At 33.3% G+C, this 27369-nt stretch overlaps 2 protein-coding genes across 3 annotated transcripts in view; one reads left to right on the top strand and one right to left on the bottom strand.

Moving 5' to 3' along the window:
- The first annotated feature begins 315 nt into the window (after nt 1-315).
- Nucleotides 316-22065, top strand: LOC124544289 (heparan-alpha-glucosaminide N-acetyltransferase). The gene is made up of 10 exons (XM_047122766.1): nt 316-759; nt 6759-6889; nt 11403-11518; nt 16876-17032; nt 17266-17470; nt 19547-19714; nt 19788-19909; nt 20029-20198; nt 20515-20701; nt 21441-22065. The coding sequence occupies exons 1-10, from the start codon at nt 571-573 to the stop codon at nt 21733-21735; spliced, it is 1740 nt and encodes a 579-aa protein (XP_046978722.1). The 5' UTR covers nt 316-570; the 3' UTR covers nt 21736-22065.
- A 967-nt stretch (nt 22066-23032) lies between these two features.
- LOC124544290 (cyclic AMP response element-binding protein A) overlaps nt 23033-27369 on the bottom strand; it is a 105629-nt gene continuing 101292 nt past the window's right edge. For both annotated transcript variants that reach the window (XM_047122768.1, XM_047122769.1), the window contains exons 6-7: nt 26351-26494; nt 23033-26103 (exon numbers count right to left, since the gene is read on the bottom strand). In XM_047122768.1, coding sequence (XP_046978724.1) covers nt 25915-26103; nt 26351-26494 — 333 coding nt within the window. In that variant the 3' untranslated portion in view covers nt 23033-25914. The remainder of the gene's footprint in view (nt 26104-26350; nt 26495-27369) is intronic.

Below are 27369 nucleotides of genomic sequence, written 5' to 3'. Positions count from 1 at the left end.
ATAATTTTAACTGTTATTGATCATCGCCTTTTTACATTTATCATATCAATGTCGTGTATAAACGAACCGAACATAAATACATAAACATACAAACATCTCTAATTAAAGAAATCTCTGTTCGTGAGACCCTTAAGTGCACTCGCTTCATTTAATTATAGCGAATCGCAATTGGTATTTCCGTATTAGGAATCAATGGATCCAGTGCGACTGGTATTGCATATTTTTAAATGAAAAAAAAAATTGTACTAACGACTCTTGGAACTAGACTGATTTCATTCGCAATGGAAACTTGCCTCACGTCTGTACTCCATCACAATGTTCGAAGATTTTTTCCCGGCGAGTGGTAGAAAGCCAATTATTTACTAATGTGGTAATACGCGAGACGCGAGCACCGGTTTTACCGGCAGTGCAAGTCCGTGCCTCCCGTCGCTAAGACGCTGCCAGATATGCAGACTGAATACACCACGACACTGCTATAACGATGATTGCTGTTGTTATTGAAAAAATAACGAGTGCTCTGTGTTATTTTTAGTGACATTTTACTAACATATTTTTTTGTTTACGAAAAAAATGAATGAAACAGTGGATAAAGACGCTTGGTTGTGGATCCGTGATGTGATGAGGTCGTGGCTCGAGGACCCTGGTGTGGAAGAACACCAGGGTCTCAACATGAGCGCCCTGAATATGGACGAAGCCTACATTGTCGGGGTGACTGATAGGGATGTCGGTGTTTACGCGGTTTCAGACGACTGTTTCAGGGTAAGTTTACTTGTATTTATATAACGTGAAATAAGAAACAAGTTGTAAATAAAAATAAGAATATTTTAAAGACTTGCAGAACGTACTGGTAATATTAATATTTAATTTAAATGATTGATAATTAACAATTCGAAACCTTTCATTGACTCGTATCAGTTTTACTTATCACAAGGACAAGGCCAGAATCCTATGCCAATTATTATTGTGCTAGTACTAAATAATAATAAAACAAGTACTGATACAAGAATAATTGTTTTGTTTAGTGTTCTAGTAACTAATACTTAGTTCTGTTTCGGTTCAGTAGTAAAAGTCTTGAGACTAAAATTTAAGTGAAGCACTGTTATCTGACAGTATGTTTACAAAAGTAACATTAGGTTTCGAACAAACAATAGCACTTGATTTGACGAACATTTGTTTGTATCAAAAATGCGATACGCTCGAGTGCCTTAATGAGACATTAAACCTCTTTGTTTAAAAATATTTTAAAAGAAAAAGAGTCAAAGGCATGCATTCCTAATATTTTTTCCTCTGGCCTTACTTAATTATAACAGTGTTACATTGACGTTTTTATTAAAATAGGTGCATTCGTTTTCATTGATTGCAAAATATTATCAAAGAATGAAGAAAACGAATCTAGTAAAAAATATATTCCTCTATCAAGCCTTATTGTCGTTTCAACTCACTTATCTATTATTTCTTTCACATTCATGACAAATAAAAGATAATAAAGAAAGGCCTAATCTTTGTTTTTGGAATGTAGCATGAGATCGTGAAAGCTAACGAGTATGTAATGATTTTTTATTTATCTACAAAGACAATTAAAATTAGTAATCTTTATTGGCTAACTTTCTTTTTTGGAAAAAAGCCATGATTCATATTATTCAAAAGTTAATGTAATTATGCGTGTAAGCGATCCTGTGACGTCACCGTAAGAGGTCGTGAGTACGCTTCTTATTTAGTGGATATTCTAGTGAATTCAGTACCAGCGAATCCCATATACCTCCTTTTCCCTTCATGCGTGGGAATTTAGTAAAGACGCCTTTTCAGCAGTATAAAAAACAATTATAAGTGTAGTCAATATACTAGCAGCAATCACTACAATATATTGTGTTCCAAAAACTAATTTGTGCTTCATGGTGATTGGTAAAAATCCATTTATTGTATATTCTAAACTATTTGTATCGTTATAATCGAATTAAGAGAAAAGTTCATTGAACTTTACACATATGTAAAGTTAGTTTGGCATCAGCACTAGTATAACTAATCCATTCCACGTGGTGGAATAAGCTCGAAATAAGAATACTATATAGGCAAGAAAGACTGCCTAGCAGTATCAAATATTTTAATTAGTACTTTGTTTTATTAATAACAAATATTTTAAATTATGAATATATTTACAATAAGGTAATATTTATGTAAATACAAGAGTTATTTGAAAGCATACATTAAGCCATCAATTTCGTACATATTGTCATATGTATGAATACCTAGCAAAGTAGCGTATATTTTATTATTGCCTATTAAGTATAAAAAATGTTTAATAAATACTTAAAAATAGTGGTAAATAATATGTCTAAAACCCGAGACTAGCCCAGTGGTTAGAAATAGTGTATCTTTACCGATGACTACGGGTACAGACCTGGGCAAACACCACCGAATTTGTAAACATCGCGAGGAAACCTGCGTGTGTCGAATTTCAACAAAATGTCGTCAAATGTGTATCAAACGACCCGTACTGAAGCGGCGTGGTGGAATACACTCTAAACCTTAGCCTAGTAGTGGGAAATTTACATGCTGTCACTGTTGTGACAAGAGATTACTCTTTAAAATTCTCATTGCAGTTACGCTTATGAGTGTTTATTATTTAAATATTGTTTATTTTTTAAGTAAATTACAGCCATACTTTCACGACGAATAACTTTTGATTGACCAGAGAAAGCTGCGAATAATATCGATTTACAAGCAACCAAAATTATTGTTTAAAAGTTTTAGTAACTCATTTAAAAATGTAACAAAATTAAGGAATTTATTTATTATGTTTAAATATTAAAACAATTATAAATATGTTTCATTTTATTCAAAAATTAACATAGGACTTATTCCTTTTATGTGTTTAAAAAATAATTGTGTCAATGAGGTAAAAGAATACACCATATTTTGTTTGTGTATAAAATATTATGTCCCTTGTTCATTATAACATTTCCAGCACAAGGCGATTAAAATTTATTTAAGTAATATTTCTTTTGGTGCCAATGTGTATACACATTGGTGTCATACCATAAGATATTATTTTCCCTAAATTATTTTTATAAAATAATAAATGTCTGTTAAAACATTATTGCAGCTTGCAAACTCTACTTAAAAGAATTATAATTGAGTTAAAAACTTTGTAAAGAGTTAAATATAAGTGTTGATAAATATTTCATACTCATAAGTTAGAATATAAATAATACAGTTGCTAATTTGAATTCATTGTTGAAAATCGTGTAATGAGTGATAACATCCTGAATATAATATGAACAATTGTTTTGTAATTATGTATTTGTAAAAGATTTCACGAAATATCCTGCGTTACGCGTGTATGCTTTTGAAAGCCGGTTTAAGGTTAATTAAATGTACGTTCGTATTTGATTTATTTTTTTCCGTCGCGGTATGTTCTTTTCCCTCTTTCATTACCTTCTTGACAGCTATTCTCTTTATCTATCCCGATTTCAGTCTTCCTGTCGTCATATTTCCAACGGCAATATTCATATTTGAAGTAGTATTTGTGCTTGTCCTTGGTGGTAGGACTTGCAAGCCCATCTGGGTAGGTACCATCCACTCATCCGTTATTCTACCGCCAAATAACAGTACTCAGTATTGTTGTGTTTCGGTTTGAAGGGTGAGTGAGCCAGTGTAACTACAGGCACAAGGGACATAACATCTTAGTTCCCAAGGTTGGTGGCACATTGACGATGTAAGGAATAGTTAATATTTCTTACAGCGTCATTGTCTATGGGTGATGGTGACCACTTACCATCAGGTGGCCCATATGCTCGTCCGCCAACCTATACCATAAAAAAGTACAATTCTAATCGCATAATAATATTTTATGACCTTATCTTTAAAAGTAAGTAGTTGCGTGTATAAGTTTATTAAACAGTAAGAACTTATTTCTGTTTAAGTGCCTCTTCAAAGTAAGGCCGACGATTAGCGACCTGAACCTTCGAGGTCTTCGTACTGACTCGATTTTCCTGTATAGCAACAAATGGCAAATAACAGCTTTAGCTTACAATTTCAACACTACTTTGTAAGTTTTAGTAATGAGCCGAACTACCTATTATATGCCTAAAATAAATGTTACTTTTACGAGAACTACAGACAGTACAAATTTCTCACTGAAGTAGTATATTTAGCAAGATGTACAGTCAGAGTAAGAAAACCTTCATCACTTTTCATAGTCATTCCTTTGTCAAGTCTTAAACTCTTAGTACCTTTTGAATCCAAACACCAAATTATCTCGATACAATATGTCATTCTCGGTCGGTAAAGCAGATTATCGCTCATACAGAGCACACGAAAATAGACCTTAAGGTGACGAACCTTATCTTACCCCGACTGTACATTATTTTAAATCTGATTGAAGAAACGAAAATCTGTCAAATATGTCGAATATCGAACACAAATGATAAAGCGAGTACTCGGCCCGTCCATAATTACTTGTAATTTAAATAACATATTATGTGATTCGAATAAAAATAAATAAACAGATACATAAATAGGATAGGCATCAAATTAAGCTACATAGTAAGATCAGTCGAAATTAACAGGCCTTGATTTAACACATTTAAATACTTGCGTACAGAATATTTTGTATGTGTTTATATTTGTATGAAATGAAAAGGGTATCAGAGCGACCCTAGTATCGATTTTTATTGACGTGTCATGGGTTTTCCATATTACTTGGGAATATTCTTGTTTATGTACGTAACAGCTTAGTGCTTTGGTACATATAGTAAAAATGACTAAACCATATATTAAAAATCTCAATCATTGAATTTTCCATAGTGCAATATGTTTATAAAGCAGATAATTAAAATATATATAAATAAATAGTATTAGCATTAATAGGTTTTATAATTTTTACTATATATTTCATACATGTTGTTATGTGAACTGAAAGTGAAACAATACTGAAATGAGTATGTAAAAGTAATTTAGTTTATTAGATTATTGATTTTTTTTAGTAAGTACTAAATATACTCCATTCAGTGTGTACTGTATGTAGTGTGTTGCTATCTTCTCAGTGGAATTTACTTTCCAAACTGCAGGAAGATTTAATTGACACAAGCGATGCAAAATGTCGATTCAAAAATGTTTCTAAATCATGTTCGAATTAAGCATGCTTTGGATTGACTGGGAAAATTTAATGTTTGATGTCCATAATCTGTAGAATGCAAAAAACGATCTGGAAAAAAAATAATTGGAACACAACTGATTCTACTCATTCTGATCTCAACTTTCAAATGTGATAAGAATCTTTCGTGCTTAATATACATATGCATTTGTTGTTTATGTGGTTTAATGTAGCCTAGAAGAAAGGACGAAAATAAATAATGCCAATGACCTCAATAATACGGTGTGTTATTGCGAAGCGATAGATGTAGTTATGTATCTAATTATCTCAGAATATTTATCGATATTTTCCTGTAGATTTTGCCACCGATCTCTGAGTTGACTGTCATCTTACTTTAAAAATAGTGATGCTTATTCGTATACAGTACATATATGTAATAATGCAATCCATTGAACCATTGCGGTATTGATGCACTATAAAATAAGAGATGTACCTACTTTTAAATCTGTTAATATGATACATAACACTCGGTTTATATAATTATAACTGAATACAGATATTCTTTAACCCTTACATTTGTAAATACATATATAAATATAAATGACTTCTCATTATTTATAATATATTATTTCTTGTGATGTAATATAGCATAAATCAATAACAGTTATTAATTACTTTTGTGAATTCGAGTAAAAAATATTTCGTGCCACTTCATATACTGAGCACCGCTATTATTTGGCGTGCGTGATATAGTTTATTGTAACAGTTATTTCTCGTTTCATCACAAAAGTAGGCGTACATATCTCAATAACGCACATAAGAGAATAATTTCTCTCGAAGTAGAACAATTGCATGTTTGAAATGCTTAACATATACACGAAATATTTATATTGTTTCGAGCTATATCTTCAGCGATTGTAGTTTAATTACAATTATGTAATTGATTTATTTATCAGATATCATTGATGAAAAATTAATGTGAAAATAGTAGTCGAATTTGACTAATAGTCAACACGTCAACAATTAAATGTGTCTGACTAAAAAGAATAACGTCTAACCTCGCTTTCAGTATCATAACATTCGTTAATGTGTACATTTCTGGTTAGAAAAACATAACTTTCTTAAACTTTTACACAGCTTAGCGCTTATAATTCAACCTTACACAAAGCAGACAATAAAACATTATTTTATTGCTATAATGACAATCGTTACATCAAATTTAATTTAAATAATGTATAGAAACTTGGGTAAACGTAAAATGTTTTGTGAAGATTTTCATTCGATGTGTTACATAAGTTCACCTTTCTTTAGATAGTTCAGACGCGAATATCGCGAAACAAGAGGATTTCGTAACGTTTTGGCTTATCCAGTATGACTACATTGTTATGTAAACAATCACAATGAATACTATGATACATTATAATTCTGTTAATTTCTTATAAGACGTATCCTTAAACTACATTTATTTAATCCGGCTGAGTGTTTCTAGGCTCGTCACCGACCGCCTGCCGTCACGCTGTGGAGGCCACTTTAACCAAAAGCTCCTATCAATTCGAAATTCCTAAAAAAAATACAATGATTTAGTTTTTTATAGTCTTAATATTCATAATGAATGAAGAAATGAAAACGGTAATCTAATTTAAAGTAACTTTAATTTTTTCAGTGCCCTTTCGAACTTCAGAAGAATCTTTCTCCAGATACGGAGGGCTGGTGGGTGGTGAACACAGCGAAGCGTTCGACCTGGCGCGTGTACGCAGACGCTACAGAAAATTACACGAGTGCTAGAAATACTTCGTAAGTTCCACACAGTTTACTAAACTATATTTGTTTTCCAAACCGAATACGTGTAATGTTTAAGAATTTTATTATTATTTTCCATCAAATAAATATTCAATCCTCAAGAGCTGAGATGGCCCAATTGTTGGAACGCGGCCATCTTAACTGATGATTTTGGACTTAAACCCAGGCCAGCTCCTGTATATATATATATGCTTAATCTGGTTTATAATTCAACTCGTGCTCGTGGAAAACATCGTGAGGAAACCTGAATGTGTATAATTACATAGAAATTCTATAATATGTTCCAAATCCTTTCCTTAATGGGAGAGGAGGCCTTAGCCCAGCAGTGGGAAATTTACAAGCTGTTACTTCACTTTTTTTTACTTTAAATATTCAATCTTACTATTATTGTTATTGTAATACAAAAAAAAAATACAAACGTGACGTTATATTAACTCGGAAGTCAAGTCATTTACTCGGTGTCAGCGCCCTGTTCAACCCTCTGACAAAAAACATCTTGGTTTAGTTCTGTTCTGTAAAATGTATTTATTAACGACATCACTTAAGAAACCTCATAAATAATCAGTGTTTCTCTATTTTATTGTACGTGTTTGCCAATCAATAATCAATCAAATCATGAATCAATCATCATAAAATCTGTTTAAAAAAACAAGTGTTGTTGATAGAATGGATTGATTTAATCTTAGCCTATTACTAGTAAGTTCGATGGTCTCGCCTCGACGCTTGTCTTTAATTTAATGATAAAAAAAAATTCCAATACCATACTCAATTTTTGGTTGGTAATTTGGAACATACTTTTCCTGATTTTGAACGATAAGAATGTTTTACAATTAAAGTAAAACTAAACGATCACAGTCTCTAGAATACCTAATTTATATATTAAATAAGTTTTTACCTACTAAGTATTTGCTCTGTGAGTTTAATTTATAAAACACAAGCACAACAATGACGTGACTCGTATTAACTACAGACAAAAAATGTCTGCTTTCTACTCTTTAATATTATAACAAAATGTGTAAATCGGAATCTTATGCAACTACGTTGATACTTTAACGAAATCATTTGATTGATTTCCTATTATGGCCAAAAACTAGTATATTTTTTTATTTGTGTTTTATACGTTCTATCATATTAGTTGTCATTCTGTAAATAACATTCAAATATTGAGGTTAAAACAATATCTGCATTTTAGAAAGCACGTAAATGGTAAAAAAGCGGCTAAAATTTAAGGAAACATTTTCAATTCGGACTTACGTCGCTTTAAACAAACACTTTTCCTGTTTCGAATTATTTTAGACATTAATCTTTATTTACGTCATATTTTGTTTAAAAGATTATTAATGTACATACTCCTCTAGGACGCCGAGTTAGTTTAGAAGTTTAGCTGATCTTTAGTTACCTCAGGCGCTAGTCAGAACTTCGATTAAATGGCCAGCAGTTTATATGCTATTATGATTGGTATTAACGTAACAGAAGTGACTACGCATAGGTACAGTAAATTAATCCCTTCTATATTAAATCAATAAACGTTTCAATAAATGGATTTCTTAACATATATCTAACTCGTGACCCGCCCTGGCTTTGTATGGATGAATGGTGAAAACAAAAAAATAAGACATGTCTTTAAAACTTCTAAAATTGTCAGTGTTTCTCTAATATATTGTGCATGTATTATAGGTGCATAGAAAAGGTGCACAGAAAGGTGCATAGAAATTGATTCAGTGTGTTCTAGTCTTGAATCAGTGTATCTGTTCATCTCAAAATTCGTTGTGTAATTTTTACATAGGGACAGACAGCTGTAAGCGACTTTGTTTTATACTCTTTAATGATAATGATATACAAATTATAAATAAATATGTACCTATTATATATCTGATAGTAAATTTATTCGTATGGGAACAGCAATGTTTTTTATTAACGCATTCCTGTACATTGCCTTGTTAGCTAAACAATTATTACTTAACATAATTTAATGACGCATTCTCATTGTTTCAACGAAAGATTGACCTTTTCTCAGGTCTCAGGTGGAGAGGTTCTCGGGTCAAATGAGTGCTTCCTCGATTGAAGATGTTCTTAGCCATTTAGTCTTTGATCGCGATTTCCGTTGCGTGGGAATAACGATCAATTACATCGAGTATCAAATGGAAGAAGACACTCCTAGCAAATTATTAATTATCTCTAACGTTTAATAGATTAATAAATATGCGAGGGCGTTTAGTATTCTTTATGTTTTATTATATGTATGTTTACATATACAAAAGCAATAGAGGTTTACTATAAATTACTTTAAATATTTCATTTTATTTGAGATAATAGATCGTAGTAGATCCTGAGCCCTTGATTATTGTCATCGCCAATTGTCATTCCTAACACAAGCGATAAGATTAAAAAGGGGGGTAAATATGAGTATAAGTTATTCTTTAATTTATTTGGGGCATTGCTACAATTAGAAAACAGGATATATAATATTATACAAGACGTGTATTAGTTGTATGTATGTAGGTATGTGTGAATGTTTATAATACTCTGTGTATACTTATGGTTGTATGTATCACCGTAAACTTGTTAATACCGTTAGATTAAAATCTATCTCGAGAGTATGTAAATTGTTGAAAAATTCTCGATCGTGACGATTGATTTAACTTACAACAAAACGCATAAACTTCGATTGTTTATAATCTTTCTGTTAGATATTTTATAATTTCAACAACTCATATGTGTGTACCAATATATCATGTTATTCAACATATATTGTTTAAGTTTATTCTGTAGACATAGACCTTACTGCGTTATAAAGCCCAAATTCTTTATCCAAAGGTTGTCTGGAGGAGATCGCTTTTGTAATGATCAATCCGCCTGTCGTACATAGCATTATTTATTTGTCAATAATATTTTACTCTTTTGGAATAAAATGTAAAATATTATATTCTAGTACATATATTTATTCGATTAAGTTTATCTACATTTGCATATAATGATAGTTTTATTTTGGAATATAGATACACATAAATATCTTTATGCAGTTTAGATGATATGTCATTCATTAATATTATTTATGTAATTCATTAATATTACTAAGTCATTGAGCCCCCTTCAATCATTTGATTTAATTTACTAATGAAATATGACTTAACAGAAAGGATGGATCGTAACGGAAACAGGCAAGGATAAAGTAATTGTGTGATTTAATTTCATCCCACGCTTAAAAAGGGAGGAAAACATTGAGAGGAAATCTGTATCATTTCAAACTTAGTTTTATTTTTTTATTATGGTATAGGTTGGCGGACGAGCATATGGGCCACCTGAAGGTAAGTGGTCACCATCACCCATAGACAATGACGCTGTAAGAAATATTAACTATCCTTATATCGTCAATGTGCCACCAACCTTGCGAACTAAGATGTTATGTCCCTTGTGCCTGTAGTTACACTGGCTCACTCACGCTTCAAACCGGAACACATCAATACTGAGTACTGTTATTTGGCGGTAGAATAACTGATGAGTGGGTGGTACCTACTCAGACGGGTTTGCACAAAGCCCTACCACCAAGTAAAAGTAGTGAAGTAAACTTTTCCATCTAAATCCTTCGCCATGGTAGGAAGTAATCTTTGTCTTATAGCGTGATCATAATGGTCCGTTAATTTTCCTTTTGAATACGACAATAATATATTTTCAAAGGACACGAAATAAGCTACTTAAAAATTAATAGAATGTAGAGTTTTATTTAAGATGCTTTACTATAGATGATAACCTAACCTAAGATGTAATCCAGAAGTGTGGCTATCAAAGAGCAAGGCGTAGCGATGCACCAGAACCCTAAAATGGGAGCAAAATGCAAAATATTAAAAATAACACTTATTAATTAATTTTGATACTTTTCATTACAAGATAGTGTCCACCAATATTAGCTTAAGGTACAGTACAGTACAGTACGACACAAATTAGATGTAGCATCGGAAAATGCAATGGAATGAAAATAAACCCGATTACTGCCGATTTACACAACCAATAGAAATAGCTCCCCCTATCGCGCCATTCGACGCTATTCGTCGCTATAGATTCACGCGTCAGAGAAAGCAAGTGTATGTAAATCGACGCGTCAAATTGACGAATATATGAGGTCATATGATATTACAAGTTATTACGTTTGTGTAAAGATCATATTCGCATAAGCAATAAATATTGATAGTTTGGGATGGCGTACTTAATTCGGATGTGATCGGTTTTACGAAATTTGCCGATGCGACATCTAAGTTGTGTCGTACTATACCAAATTATCAAAAGTAAAGGGAGAGGTCCGATTCGTTCTCAATGTAACGACTTACAGAGGCATATCCATCTAGAAACGCCAATAATGTAATTCATAATATATAACAGGGTGGACACATTTCACATTACTCACCATCGGATTTTTATGTTTTAATTATTGTTTTTAACATATGTCATTCAATATAATGTGGTATTGATTGTAATTATATTTAGTATTTATACAATATTTTTGTTTCAGGGGCTTGTTATGTCAACTACGACCCAACTTAGGGGAGTTTGGGGTTTACACTTTAAATACAACTGGTGAGGGATGCACCATACGAACAACTAGAGAACCTGTTGACATATATATGCGTAAGTGACGACAATTACATTCAAAGGAAGCGATGTTACCATATAAGAAATAACAGTTAAATTAATAAATAATCAAAAAAAAATCAATGTAAATTTGATTTGGAAAAATGAGACATAATGTTGCAAATATTTAAATATATTCAATAACAATAAAAAGCCTTATAAGACAATAACATAAATCGACAGCCTAGTTTGGAAGCACCATCCTTGACACGATAACGCTAGGAGAGACACTTACGTCTTATTTATCAGATATAAACCTACATTATCTATATCTCGAGACATTCGATCAAATTATGCTTTTCAATTGATTTCACTGAGGCGCACGATGCTCTCATTTTTTCATCTCATAAATCGCTCGCTTACTCACATCAATTAAAACTCGACAGTGATTAGATATATAACTTTCTTGTTTGAAGAATTATTTACGCCGTCATTAGATAATTACACATTATAATTATTATTTTATGTTTAATGCAATTAAATTCGTTATTTTTATAAATAAAATGTATATCTATACATTTCGGTCTATATCGTCGGTCTTTCTCAACTGAGGCTTCGTTGGAGCCGGTACATTGTACAAATCAATAAACAAGTGTGAGACTTCTAATATTCAATAAAGATTTTTAAACATTTTTTTAATAATATAGGTTGGGGCAATGTTTCTTTTGATGGCTTACTTACGTAAGAAAAACATTAGTTATCATATCAATATGCCCCCAATTTTGGGGGCTAAGATGTTGCGTCCCTTAAACAGGTACATGCAGGCTCACTCATTCTTCAATAGAGTCAAACACAATACAAGATTTAACTGGTAGATAAACATCTGTCGAATGGGTTGAAGTTACCCAAACTAGGCTATCATCATATGATATAGTCTGTCATCTTTGCATAAATACATTTCACATTGTTTACTTTTGAAATTTATGTTTATTCTATTCATAAACAAAACCCAATGATATGTATCACTCAAAACATCCACAGCCATTTGTAGATAGTTCAAGTTTGTGAAATCATTGTCATCAGACAAATCGCCATATGACATATATTCCATATGCAAATTTATACGGTCAAGGCGATTTGAAATATAGTTGTACTAAATAAAAATGACCTTCATCGATACGAGTCTGTAACATAAATAAGTCCCTTTTCATCGACATGTTTACATTTGTTCGCGTTATTTATGAAACATGTTAAATATCTTGTATCGAATAGTAACTACGTCTACTTTCAGTGAATTTATTGCCTCTTGAATGTTTATTGTTATATAAACAAAATTTTAGTAGATGATAATTTAGGGATCCTTGCGAGTTGGAACTACTATTTTCGGTTTGGATTCACGTATAAAAGGTTACACGAAAAATACAGCAATATTTTATTAATAATTTTCGATCTGTTCGAAAGTCCTTTTTGTATGGATACATAACTAAAAAAATAGTACAGAATGTGACTTTTCGCAATAAGCTGTAATTAGTTGTAGTGTACCTACATTACAAACCAGCTTGAAATCAATTTAGTCACGGTACAAAAATGCTTGATACCTACTAATATTGAGAAGGTGTGTTTATAAGTGATCGAATATAAAGCGTTTTAAGTCACGCACCAAAGGTCGGAGAAAATTGTGAAAATCTGGCGGAACTAATGTTTATTTAACATTACATCTCGAGAAAGTCTTAATTTATTCCTAGGCGTACAAAAAAAAGACTTAAACATTTTATATTTTGTATACAATTATAAAATTCTCTTTGTCATTTGCCCTTTGGATTGGTTAAATACTTTTGGCAGCGCCGTTATATGATTATATTTAAAGCCTGTCATTGTTCATATTATACCTATATCATTCAATCTCATTGTCAATTGTTACCTTTTAAAATATTAACAGGGTAACTGTTTGAGGGAGGTACATCAGCCGTTCTAAATCTTTTGTTCGTCGACTTGGAATTGTATTATTTGATGAACACCATCCGTTAGGTGTGACCTAGAATACTAAGGATTTAAGTGGTACGATATTACTGCGAATCTCTCCGATATACAGGATGCTTTCAATTATTTATATTCTGGCGAAGATGTATGTTCAGTCTTCACATCGTTTATTTAATTATAAAACAATTTTTAGAAACATCGTATTATACAATCGTCTGGTTTTTAATATAAAAATAGTTTTTTAAATTAAAACCAACTTCAAAAATCTTAACAATGAACAGTATCAATGAAATTGAAACAAGACTATGCTAAGTCCAACACGATTATCAATCTAAGGTTATATAACATATATTACCGAACATTCAAAAACGTATGCGTGAGACAACGATCTGTTTTTGAAGTCATTTAAAACAAATTAATCAGTCGTTTTCAATCATACATTTGTGTATAAAAGAATAAAAACATTAAATGTCACATTCCCTTGAATATCTGTTGTATTGTCCGTAGGCTACGTAGAAGAGGTCCCAAAATGCCATTCTTTCTTTGTTCTTTCTGTGTTCGATACGGATGTCTGTGTCAATCACGATGTATGGTCTTGTATTCGCAGTAACTGGGGTCCAAGTCATCGGTAATAATTCATTCGTCTGTGGTGTAGGGTTTCTGGAAGAAAAATTGTTGTTAAAGTTTAAACAATAAGAAATCAGTACACAAATTATATTTAAAACTCCTTACCCGTATTTAACAAAATTAGACCATAATTTCGCAATTCGATCAGTTATCAGTTGATTTTTCTCATTACTTTCAATCCTATTGTTTAACATGTGAAATAGATATTTTAATTCATCCCCGTGTCCAGCCTCGTCTTGTCCATTTTCAGAATAACTGAACTCGTATAAAAATATTGGGCTTGCATTTTCATTAAGCAACTGCGCTATGGTTCTTTGTAGAGGATGATAGAAAGAAACATCAGAATCAAATTCTTCCAATTCAGGTTCTAAAAGTTTTGATACGGGCTCATCTCCAATATAAAAATTTCTTATAATGTTAGCAGCCTCTACTAATTTGTCGTCATCTAGATTAAAGTTTTCATCTACGTTATTGTAAAAAGGATCGCTTTCAAAATAGGAGTTGTCGTATTTAGTTGACAAATCTGAGACCTCCCTGCTTGTGTGTCCAATTAATATTGGCGTATTTTGTACTTTATTCTCATTTGATAAAGAAACTGGATAGTTTTCTATAAAATTACTGATACCACTAAACGATTTCTCCTTGCAAGGTTTTAAATATAAGCCTAAATGAAAAGCAGCGGCTGTTACGAGCTCGTGTGAGCTTCGAGAGAGAAAACTCAGAGCTTCCACCGAATCCGTTGTATTAAAACCTAAATGTCCGGCAAGTTTTAAAGCAGCATCCACATCACCGTCGACAACAGTACCCATAGATTGAGGAGTGCCGCTTTCTGCTATAACTTTGCTGTACACTTTTTCCTTATCCGAAAATAAGTGTAACAAAACTGAACTTGCACCAGCCTCTTGACCGGCAATCGTTATATTATAAGGGTTGCCACCGAATGATGCAATGTTATTCCTTATCCATACTAATGCTTCATATTGGTCTTTAAGTCCTTGATTTCCCGGAACGGAGGGTATATCGAGACACATGAATCCGTACGGTCCTAAACGATAATTAATTGTCACCACTATGATGTTTTGTTTGACTAAATGCTCTGGACCATATTCACCAGCAAACCCTCGGCTGAAATCACCTCCATGAATCCATACTAAGACTGGCAATGGGTTTTGAGAGCTCGCTATTGTTGGCGAGTACACGTTTAGCCGGAGACAATCCAATATTTCATACCCATTAGTTGAAACACGAGGAGTGACTTGCGGACACTTGACTAATCCATAGTAAGCGTTGAATACATCTGACCCAAACCCTGGATGTTGCTGTGCAGGCTGAAATGGAAACATGATAAAGTTTAAACATTTATACTATACATTATACAATTATTCCATTCGTGTAATATGTAGTTTTACTCACACCAAATGGATTATTAAGATCTACGAGAGCGTAAGGAATTCCCAGAAAAGACGAGTAACTGCCATCACTTGATCTAAGACCTCTCACCAGACCTTGATTAGTTATTACTAGTGGATCGACTCTAAACTCAATACCGCTAACACACACTATAGAAAAACATAAAAATGTAATAAACTTCATTTTATATGAAGCCAATATATGAGATTACATAACAAGAACATGGAAGCGCTACTATTGGAGAGCACTTTGGTAATGCAGTGTTGATAAACAGTTTTGTCATAAATAGGCGTCAGATTATCTTGACGAAATGGATCTTCATCTCCCTTATCGACTGTTTCAAGTGCTCATGATGTCGCTTAGTACCGTATGATTATTTTTTTTGTTTCTGTTATGACGTCAATTATCAATATCTGTTATTGTAACTAATGGTATAATCTATCGGCGTTAAGTTAGTAATTAAATAACAATAAAAACCAACGTATATTTTCAATATTATTAAAATTAGATTAGACACCCTTATTTTTATAAAGTCACTGTTTAAACTAATAACAGGTGTTCAGTATACTTAGAAGTTCAATTTCGCTTATTATAATGGCTTCCCTTATTATAAAAGTAGAGAAATATCATTTAATAACCTAACGCGTGATAAGGAGTTTCAGCCATTACATGAATGATTTTGGTTATATTCTAAGATAACAAAAAAGATCAGTTAAAAAAAAAAACAAATGTGATGAATGAAATTCAGAAGAAAAATATATGAAAAATATTTATTCAATACATATAATCGTAGATAATATACATACAATTTACGTATTTTATAATAATTTATTTATAAAAGGCAAATTGTTATTGCATCTATCATCTTTGATCTGGTTTATCTCTACGTAACGATGTGATAAACTTGAAGTTCAAATGCTGCCACTAATGCTTGAATGATGGCAAGATGGGTTTTCTTACGAATACTGAAAAAAAGTTTTTTTTTTCATCAGGCGAAAATATTTGCCATAGAGTTTTGATATCAAGATCAACTTTTAAAAAAACGTAATTTGTCTCAATAAACCAACCAGTATTGGAACAGCGTGGTAGAATATGTTCCAAAACCTTCTCCTCTTGTTGTTGTTGTCTCAATTTAAAAAAAATTAATACCTATAAAACCGAAAAATCCTCGAGATTCAAGCTCGTTTCATAGCAAACTTTATCAAATTTGGTTCGGTCATCGTAAAAATTAACAAACATACATCTATAATTTAAGTAAAGATTAAAGTAGTTACTTAACCTATAATTTGGCTATAATTAACTATTCTTACTTAATTTGATAATTAAAATTACTTTAACATTTTCATGCAACTATTTCACTAATTAATGCACTAATTCAACTTCATATTTTCGTATAGCGCTGCTCCTTCTCCTGGGAGTATTGCTTGCGGCATGGGTGCTGTACGGTATGATGAGGCTCATAATGTCAAGAGTGAGAAGATCAGCAAAACTTCGGTATGGGGACAAAGAACTGGCCATTCAACAACGGCTACGCGCTCTTGATACCTTTAGAGGGTAAGAGATATATATAATCATATTAAATTCCTTTTAACAATGAAATCCAAGGTGTTCAATCCAACAAGGATTTATAGCGAGTGAGCTATAGAATTGGGAGCTCGAAATCATTGTAATAAGTCACTAAAAAAAGAGGTTGTCCAAAGATTCTTAATGATTCCTCAGAATATGAAAAATCCTTTACTAAATTAAATTAGAAAAGGTTTTTAGTTGTATCTGATTTTGTTTCTCAGGATTGCCATAGTGTTCATGATATTTGTAAACGATGGGGCCGGCGGATACTGGTGGCTGGAACATGCGACATGGAACGGGTTGGCTGCTGGTGATCTGGTCTTTCCCGCTTTTCTCTGGATCATGGGCGTATGCATACCACTTTCGGTGAAGAGCGCCTTCGCTAAGGGAGTTCCTAGATGGAAAATTGTTTTCCATATCATTAGGGTAAGTTTTGAGTAACATAATTGAAAATAAACATTTATATCTGTTTTCAGCACAAAAATAATATTAGTAGTTTATTTTTCTACTATGAAGTCCCAAAGAAACACGGATCGTGAAGCTGTGCAACGTTTTAAAATCTCTTAATTTCTGTCTATTCTGATCTATTTTTTTTTTAATTTAACTTTTTTTACCACTGTACACAAACCAGTGAATATTATTAAAAAAAGAGAATGTTTGTCAATGTAAAAAAAAAGTCTTTTCGAAATTATTCATACAATCTCGTGGTTTAAAACATCGTATCGAAAGTAATTTAAAAAATATATTGGAGAGAAAGATTAATAATAATTTATCAAAGTACAGCCGTGCAGCCTACCGCAGGCGTAACCGCTAAGATTACATAAACACAAACGGGACGAGGCTCGACAGCGGACTGGTTCGGCGAGTTGTAACATTATGTATATTATATTTATTTGTTTACAATAAGGGTAGAGTCAGTTAACCTTTAAGAACCAGTATTATAACACGAAACCTGCTTGTGATGTAGATTGGCAGTTATTGTTCATATTTTAAAACGATCGCGAAACCGGTTAAGTAAAAATTGCATTAACGGATTACGTAGCCAGGTTGCCATGGATCACAATGTTGGACATATCAAGTAAGCTTGACGTATCGCTCAGAAAAAAGATTAATATTCATTTGTATAATTTAATCCAAAATTTTGGCACCACCTATGCCGATAACTGACGATTGTAATAATAGTTGTTTTATGACATCTATACATATAATAAAATTGGAGTGGCTGTTTGTTATATTAAAATAGCCCTTTTTACTCAATGCATATCTATTTATATATGGTACATATTCATATCAATCTGTCTGTTTTTTTGTTCCGGCTAATCTCTGGAACGACTGGATTTTGACTGGACTTTCACTGGCAGATAAGAGATATAATAGGCAGTAACTTAGCCTACAATGATACTTTTTTTTGTTAAATTCAAACGCGTACAAGGTCGCGGGCACAGCTAGTTATAAAATATATTCAGTTGATTTGTGTTGCGCCTTATGTCAGCCCTATTACACTACTCAATAGAATTTTCTTTTATTTATCTGTCATCTGAGTCATGGATGAAAGAAAAGATTAGATATAGAAATATCGACATTTCATAAGTCTACTTTTTCCTGAGCATTTATTTATTTAAATTTCTTATCAGTGTAATTCACAAATGCGAGTTTTTTTGCGTATATACATAATGCATGAAAATTTTCGAACTGCTCTTTAGGTACCAGTAAGCGTTTGGCTTGCGAAATGCTTACTTTTGCTATAATTATGTAACTTGTTTTCTTACTCTACGTTATATACGATCCAATATCTCACGAACGTGTTTTTAATACAAATTTAAAGAGATTGCAAGACTGCAATACGTTTCATGTGAAATTCTTACATTGCGTGCAAAACGTGCGCTCTCACAACCGACTCGACTATTATGCGGCGTTTATTTCGTATCGCTTTTAATACATTTCATTATTTGTTCTTGACGTTCTAACATTTATGCTATCACTTTCTTCAATGCATTGTATAATTTAGAAATAAATAGCTGGCGAATAATGATTATTAGGTACGGTGATTTAGAGAAATTAGTCTTGACCTGGTTTTGTTAACTGAATGAGGTTGCTACATTAAATGACGATCAGGTGTGTCCTGATGTACGAGACAGCTTGATTGATCTTATTGGCATAGCACTAACAAAGATATCATTTGAATACTTATTCCAATTTACCGACACACTAACGGAACTTGCTTCATGTCGGTAACTGATCGAGTGAAATGTTTAAAATCTTCCCGATTATTTTTCGGTTTGTAATAAATTTCAACTTATATCACTCGTGGTAGTTCTAGCATGACAAATTTTAATTCATAATAAAAATAATAAATTATAATGGGTAACAAAATATTTGTATATTATTAATTTTTTTATTTAAAAAATGTAGGTATTATCTAGGAGAATAAAAATACACTTAATTTTAAAAAGTTATTGAGTATCACTCAAATTTAATATCTTTAATTAATACACTTTTCAGCGTTCAGTAATGATGTTCCTTCTTGGTATATCTCTGAATACAATCTACGGATCCAACATGCTGGGCGAGCTGCGGATATTCGGCGTGTTGCAGAGATTGGCTGTGGCATATCTGGTTTCTGCTGGTTTCTATGCGCTTACCGCCCCTAAGTACTACACGCCTCCAAGGGTAAAGGTTCAGTTATTCAAGATTGAAATTATAAAATTTAAATGGCAAAGTCTTCACATGTTGAAATTTTCAGGGCGCGTGTGGGCAGGCGTTGAAAGACGTGCTGTCGTGTGCGTGGTGTTGGGTGTTGGCAGGCGTGCTGATAGCAGCCCACAGCGCTATCACATTCATCATACATGATCCTGACTGTCCGGCGTGCGTATCTTATCTCAACTTTTGTTTCAACAATTCGACTATAAGCCATATTTACAAAAAAACTTTTGTGTACATTGTGGAGTTTTTTTTTTGCTTATTGATAACATTGTACTTTGTAGAGGATACCTTGGTCCCGGTGGTAAGCACGACGAATGGGTCGCTCCGGAGTGCAGCGGGGGCGCCGCGGGGTACATAGACAGATTGCTCTTAGGAGACTCTCATCTCTACCAACATAGTGACGCTAGGAATGTATACGGTGGACCGGTGACTGATCCAGAAGGCTTATTAGGTAAACATTAATTATTTTCAATATACCTATGATTTTCATACTATACAATCTAAATGCAACTTATTTTCCACGTATGATTTTCATAATATACAATCTGAATGCAACTAAGTTCTTCAATAATAGTGTTTACCTTAATCATATTTTTCAATACTAGATATACAGTTTCTTTTTAACAATTTTATTATTATTTTAGTCACAACAGATATTGGAATCTTGTGTATATTATTAGAATCTCTTACCGATACTTCGAATCGTAACTTGCAAACCGTAGTCCTACCGGAGTACCTACTCCTGTAAAACGTCATCTCGTTGGCAGGTTGCCTCACGTCGGCCGTGCAGGCGTTGCTGGGGGTGCAAGCGGGTGCGACGGTGCTGCTGCAGCGCTCGCACAAGGCGCGCGTGTCCCGCTGGCTGGCGTGGGCGCTCGTGTTCGCGCTGGCGGGCGCGCTTCTCGCGGGCTTCTCCAGGGAACACGGCGTCGTACCCATCAATAAGAATCTTTGGTTTGCATTACACAATTTAAACCCTACTAACTATTTTTATTCTGGGCTAATCACTACATAGTATAAAACAAAGTCGCTTTCTCTGTCCCTATGTCCCTTTGCATGCTTAGATCTTTAGAACTACACAACGGATTTTGATGCGGTTTTTTTTTTAATAAATAGAGCGATTTGAGAGAAAGGTTTTTGTATATAATACATGGACAATATAGTAAAGGTGATAATTTTTGAAGTTTCTTATGTGATGTCGTAAATAAACATAATCTGTGGTATATTTAGTATGAATATTGCACTCGTGCGAAGCCGAGGAGGGTCGCTAGTCTTGTATAAAAAGCAGTACGTATATTGTGCATAAAAATATCACTATATCATACTTAAAGATTAGTTGCATCTCTGTTGATATTTGGATAACATTCAAATCATTCATGCCGTATTCATTGCTATTGTTCATTTGATTGTGTAGAAGTAAATCGTTTTAAACCAATTATTACTAGATTAAGTTCCGTTCATTGTTAAATGTTATCATGTTTCTGAGGCGTTATGGCATAAATGGCCTGTTCATTTTAGCCTATCGTTTTACTAAGGTATTATACTTGCTCCAGTTTTAAAGCATATCTGTTTGTAAATTTTAACACGACGTTAAATAGAAAAGGTATTCGTAGCTACAAAAAAAACACCATCTGAGTTACATATATAGTATTTGAGCTGTAAAAGCAAATTTGATCACTAATTATATTTCTAGGTCCATGTCATTCGTCCTGGTAACTTCGGCAGTTTCGTTGGCGATACTGAGCATATGCTACACATTCACCGACGCGTGGCGCCTGTGGGGCGGAGGACCCTTCCGAGCCCCTGGCCTGAACGCCATCGCTCTTTACATAGGACACTCGATATGTGCCCACTTGTTTCCCTTCCACTGGAAAGTACCTTTCATGAGAACGCATGCGATACGGCTGATAGAAGCCGTATGGGGGACTGCTCTTTGGGTAATCATCGCTCATATTATGGCGAAGAAAAAAGTATTTATTACGCTGTAAGAAAAAGTTTCAAAATAAATAACGACAGTTGAAATGTTACAAAAAGTGTTGATACAATTTATTAGACGAATACGAAAATTACAATTTTATCTCAATGTTGGTTATCTTTGATTATTTATCGATCATGGTGCTGTTGTCGGCTGCGTTTGTGATGCTTACTTCAAAATATCCCTTACATAAGATAATTTGGAAATAGTTGACTTTGTATTTTATATTCGACAAAGAACACTTTTACTTGTATTATACGAACCTATTCGATTATAAATTTACTTTAAGTACACATTAATTAATAATAAATGTGGAAGGAAAGGAAAAATGTTGGATTACGATGAAAAAAATAACAAAACGACAAACAACTTCGCTTACCTCCAATTCGAGGTAAAAAACTATATTTTACGAAAATAGCATAATAATTAAAAACTGCCATTATTATATTACGGACAATTTATACAATAATAAGTAAGTTTTGTAATTATATAAGAAGCGCGGATTTCGTAATTTTATTTTTAAAACTAAAAATATACATGTATCAAGGTTTAACAACTTACGATTATTTCACTATCATTGCAACTTGTAAAATAACTTGTAATACTAAAATGGGTTGTGTTTGTTTTTAAGACTGAAAAATGCAAGTCAAATCAAGTCTGATTACAGTCAATATGAAAATAAAAATATTTATATATTTTAAAAGATAACAACTTAATTTCTCGTTTTAATAGAAAATCATGAAATAATTTGTGAATGTAACAAAACAGTATTTGTTATTGTTAACAATACAAAAAAAAATAAATAGTTTGTCATTTGACTTCGAAATTTAAATTTTCTACAATTAAACATTGCTTAACTTTTTTTTTAAAGTGTATTTCAAAATACTGGTGCAAAATGTAAGTTTTAATTTTATCGAACATTTTTATCATATCAAAAAGTTATATATTGTAAGAATCTAGTCTAAATATTTTTTTATATATCGAAACTTTATACTGTTTGTTTAACTAAAGACTTTTATGCTTGCTAAAATATATAAATAAACGGAGACAACTCGAGATACTGTGTTTTATTTTATTTGGGTTGGTTTATGAACAATAACATTTTTCTTACCAATGAGGTATGAACTTTACTAATCTTAGACGAAGATGATAAATGTGTTTATTTAAATACTTTTATAGTATTTAGTTATGAATATTTTCAAGTAGGAATAGTTTGTAAGCACGTCAACTAATCCGAGGTTATAAAATATGGGAAAACACACAAAAGACCTTTGCGTTAAGTAGTATATAATTAAAAATAAAACAATCGATTTACAATATCCGACGCTTTATTAGCTCAAGGGTGACAGTAAAATCCGCAATGTCATTGAAATATAATAATAAAACAAAACTATTCAACAAATCATGACTCAAGGTAACAGTGAATAGTTTTAACATATAAAACTATCAATAAAATTACACTTCAATAATAACAAAACCGACACGGCGTCGACCAGACTCTGCGCAACCCATTCGAGATTAAATTTTTAATAAATATAAAAAATATTTCAATATTATATTATTATAATTATATCGTGGAGGGTCTCGAATGGATTCGACATAGCTGTCAACATGCGGTGCTCTCACACTAGTTATGCATTTCACGTTTGGCATTTTGTTTACAATAAATCGCATTACTACGGCTCTAGGACCGACCCGATGACGATACATTTAAAATATCAACTACTTTAGTAAATTTCTATAAGTCGTTTTCAATTAAATCACTCTTTTGTAGACGGTAAATGCCATGTTAGGAATTAAATATATTATATCAAAGTTAAATACTTTATTTTTTTTTATGTATAGATTTTTTCTACAATACAGCATTCTCAAAAATCACCATTCATTTATTCGTCATATGTTCGATTCTTAGTTTATGGTAAAATCAGTAACCGATAGGCACGCACGCTTGCAGTTTCCACGATAAAATTGTATATATGTACATACACGCTAACCTAGCCTTACTCGTATAGCGACAGACACGTAAAACAGTGTTATATATATATAGATATATATTTCTAAAATTTCATTAGAAAAAATCTCTTAAAATATATCTCGATAAATTCTTTTAACATTATTCCCAGCTCGGGAGACAAGTATTACATTACAGAGCGATATAAATAAATTTCTATTCTCTTACATCTAAATAGGAAGAACTTCTAAAAAATGTAAAAGAGAACATAGTAATTGCACACATAGTAAATATAATATACTAACACGAATATGCCGATCGATTGAGTTTAACATTTTGAACATATACATTCATTTGGAACCTTGTCACATTCGGAATTTAAATAAAAAGTTTTTTTTTTTTTAATTTTCGTTATCGATTAACGATTATCGATGAATACTATATATTCAAAAATAGAACACGAATAATTCATATCGAAACACTGTGAGAATAATTCCGAATTGACAAAACTCCGCAACACCACAGCTACGATTATGCTTTAAAGATGAAACTCTTACACAACACATATAAAACATGAAATTAACAGGTAATGATTTGTACAGGCTTTAGAAATTAAGTTATATATCGACATAAGTACTCGAGCTCACTTTAAGTCACTCACATTACTAAATAGATACATGGAATGTTTAGTATAAAAGAATGTTAGTTCACAAAGACGGTGACTCTCGGCCGCTGTTGTGGATTTCAAATTCGCACTTTGTTGGCAAGACCTACGATACATAAGAACTGCGAGATTCTATGAATATAATATATTTAGGTGATGAATGTTAAATTTCATAGTTAATATAGTTAGTTACGTTATTTTCACGAAAGGCATGCAGTTATTTGTACTTGTCTATCTAGAGCGCAGCTTTAAATGGTTTGCTAACCTCCTCGACCCGAGCGCCTCCACAACGAGACCTCGAATGCTTCCACAGAGACTAGGCGTTACCGAAGACATATCTCTTTGCATACAAATCAGGTCCGCTGTTTGATGCGTACATCTAAACGTTATCTTAAATACATGATACAATCTCTAGGACGATACACATTTCGCTATAAATGCAAATTCATGGAATTCAATATTAAAAGATAAGGCTCACGGTGTGTTCGCCTTACATTATTATGCTACTAAGGTTCCCGATATTACCGCACGGTATCGACTCGACCACGAACTCGGCCACGCGTTGGTACATGGGACTAAAGTCACAAAGGAAACCATCATAAAACAGTTCCACGAGCCTATAACGCATCGTTTAATCACAACAACCGATAAAACTGTAAGACCAATAACACTGTAATGTGATCAACAGAACTCAAGATCGCCGCAGAGCGAAGGGGCCCCGCGACAGGCGCGCGAACGCTTAGGTAACAATTAAAACTCCTTAAACTATTTGCATATTTTAATAAAAACACGCACGAATGAAAACTTATATTAATCGCCGCGAGGCATACATCTAAAATATATTACGAGATTTCAAACACGCGTAAATAAGTATCGACATTTGTCTATGACCCAGTGCCGCTCGCCGTCGACCGATAGCGATCGCTTAAACGTGCTGAGTTTATAATAAATATCTAATGTGGCACTCGAAACTTGGTATACCTTAAACGAAAATACAGGTATATCATATCCAGCACCACGGCGTAGCTATCTACTAACAAATACAATGAGCAACCATTCAACTAACAGTCCTTGTCTCTGGATACTACGTAACGGTTCGTAAATTACATCCAAAATATACATCGACAAAATATACACTTCATAATGGGGACAGTATCGTTGTCACTGTTCACTCAGTACACAGCTAAATGTACACTACGAACTGTGAGAAATCGTATCTGTCAGTTCTCACAGCCTTTTTAGGTTATATTTCCGCAGTTGTCTGATCACGAGAACCGGCCGTAATACTGTTACAAGTTCTATTTTAATAGCGAACATTGAAAAAACAGCTTGGAAGGAACAGCGAGCAAAAAGTGTTATAGACTGTTTGAGAGAGAATGAGGAGAATGAAATGCCGGTTTCGCTTTAAACATAGATTAGTTAAAGTATTAAGGTTGTTGTCTATTTGTGATCGAATCCAGCAGCAGTTTATCGCCGAGTGACGTCAGAGCGTCTGTTGTTTTGTATTCTGCAGATTTAAGTCCCTGTGCATGTGAGAGCGAAGTGTGACGTCACGCAAACTGTTTCGCTTGGCGACGTCACTTCCGGGCGCCCCGAGTGACGAGCGCCTGCAGAGCGGCGAGCTGGCTCAGAAGATTCGCGTTCGTCTGCTCCAGTGTTTCCACCCTCTTTCTGTAGTCTGTATTCTCTGATACTAAAATTTCTACTTTCCTCTCTAATTGGTCCATGTATTCCTTCTTTTTGCGTCTGCTTTCTTGTGCCGATATCTAGAACGGATAAATAAATCATTAATTAGTTAAAGCCATTTTTTTCATTACCAAACAATTTTTAGTTACCAAGTTTATATTATCGCAAATCGTAAAACTTTATTAATACATCGGCGGTTCCTAATGATTTTTTAGAAATGTAAATTTGTACATATTATCCGGATCGTCGAATAAGACGGCTATCAATCTATCACCAACCAATTCATTTTATCGCATTATAACATAATAGATGGGAATGTATGCTCACCTTATTTTTAATTTTCCTCCTGATTTTTTTGAGTGATTTCTCCTCAGCTTTGGTGAGGGGTAGGCGCGTCGGGACGGGATAACCCTCAGCCAGTAGTGTGCGCTTCTCTTCCTCCGTTAACACCAGCGTACCCGTTGAACCCTTCTGTAATACATGAGAAAGAAATTTGTAAATCAGTATATTAATGCTAAGCGAAGTCATTGCTCATTAACGTCGGATATAAAAATTAAGACAGCCAATAAGAAATATATAACAAATACAAATCGTTGGAGTATTAAAGGTATTTTATAGTAGTTTTAACATCACTATGTCATGAGGGAGCGTTCTAGTACTATGTAACGCAATTTTTGAAGATTTTTGGCACCTCCTCCTCCCTTTGCAACGCACCGTAACGTTGGTGTACCCCTTCCCCCTCTCTAAGCGTTACGTAACAGTCAAGTAACCATTTTTACCCTAGAGTCATAAAAAGTTATATTATATTTATTATCTTTGGTATAGTCTTAATTCCCTAATTTAAGAAAAACACAATGTTAAGTAGCGTGTTGTAGGGGGTCCCGCACTTGTAATGCGTCGCAATGTTTTAAGAGACACCCTCCCAAATTGTGTTACGTAATACTTGAATGCCCCCTAAGAGATATCCAGTCAGACCGCGTCCTCGGCTGATCGCCTTTTTTATGTTATAGGTTGGCGGACGAGCATCTGGGCCATCTGATGGTAAGTGGTCACCATCACCCATATACAATGACGCTGTAAGAAATATTAACTAATCCTTACATCGTCAATGTGCCACCAACCTTGGGAACTGATGGTAAGTGGTCACCATCACCCATATACAATGACGCTGTAAGAAATATTAACTAATCCTTACATCGTCAATGTGCCACTAACCTTGGGAACTGAGATGTTAAGTCTCCTGTGCCTGTAGTTACACTGGCTCACTCACCCTTCAAACCGGAACACAACAATACTGACTACTGTTATTTCGCGGTAGAATAACTGATGAGTGGGTGGTTTCTACC

The sequence above is a fragment of the Vanessa cardui genome, chromosome 4 (assembly GCF_905220365.1).
Source record: "Vanessa cardui chromosome 4, ilVanCard2.1, whole genome shotgun sequence".
NCBI lineage: Eukaryota > Metazoa > Arthropoda > Insecta > Lepidoptera > Nymphalidae > Vanessa > Vanessa cardui.
This window is presented reverse-complemented; position numbering and strand designations above follow the sequence as displayed.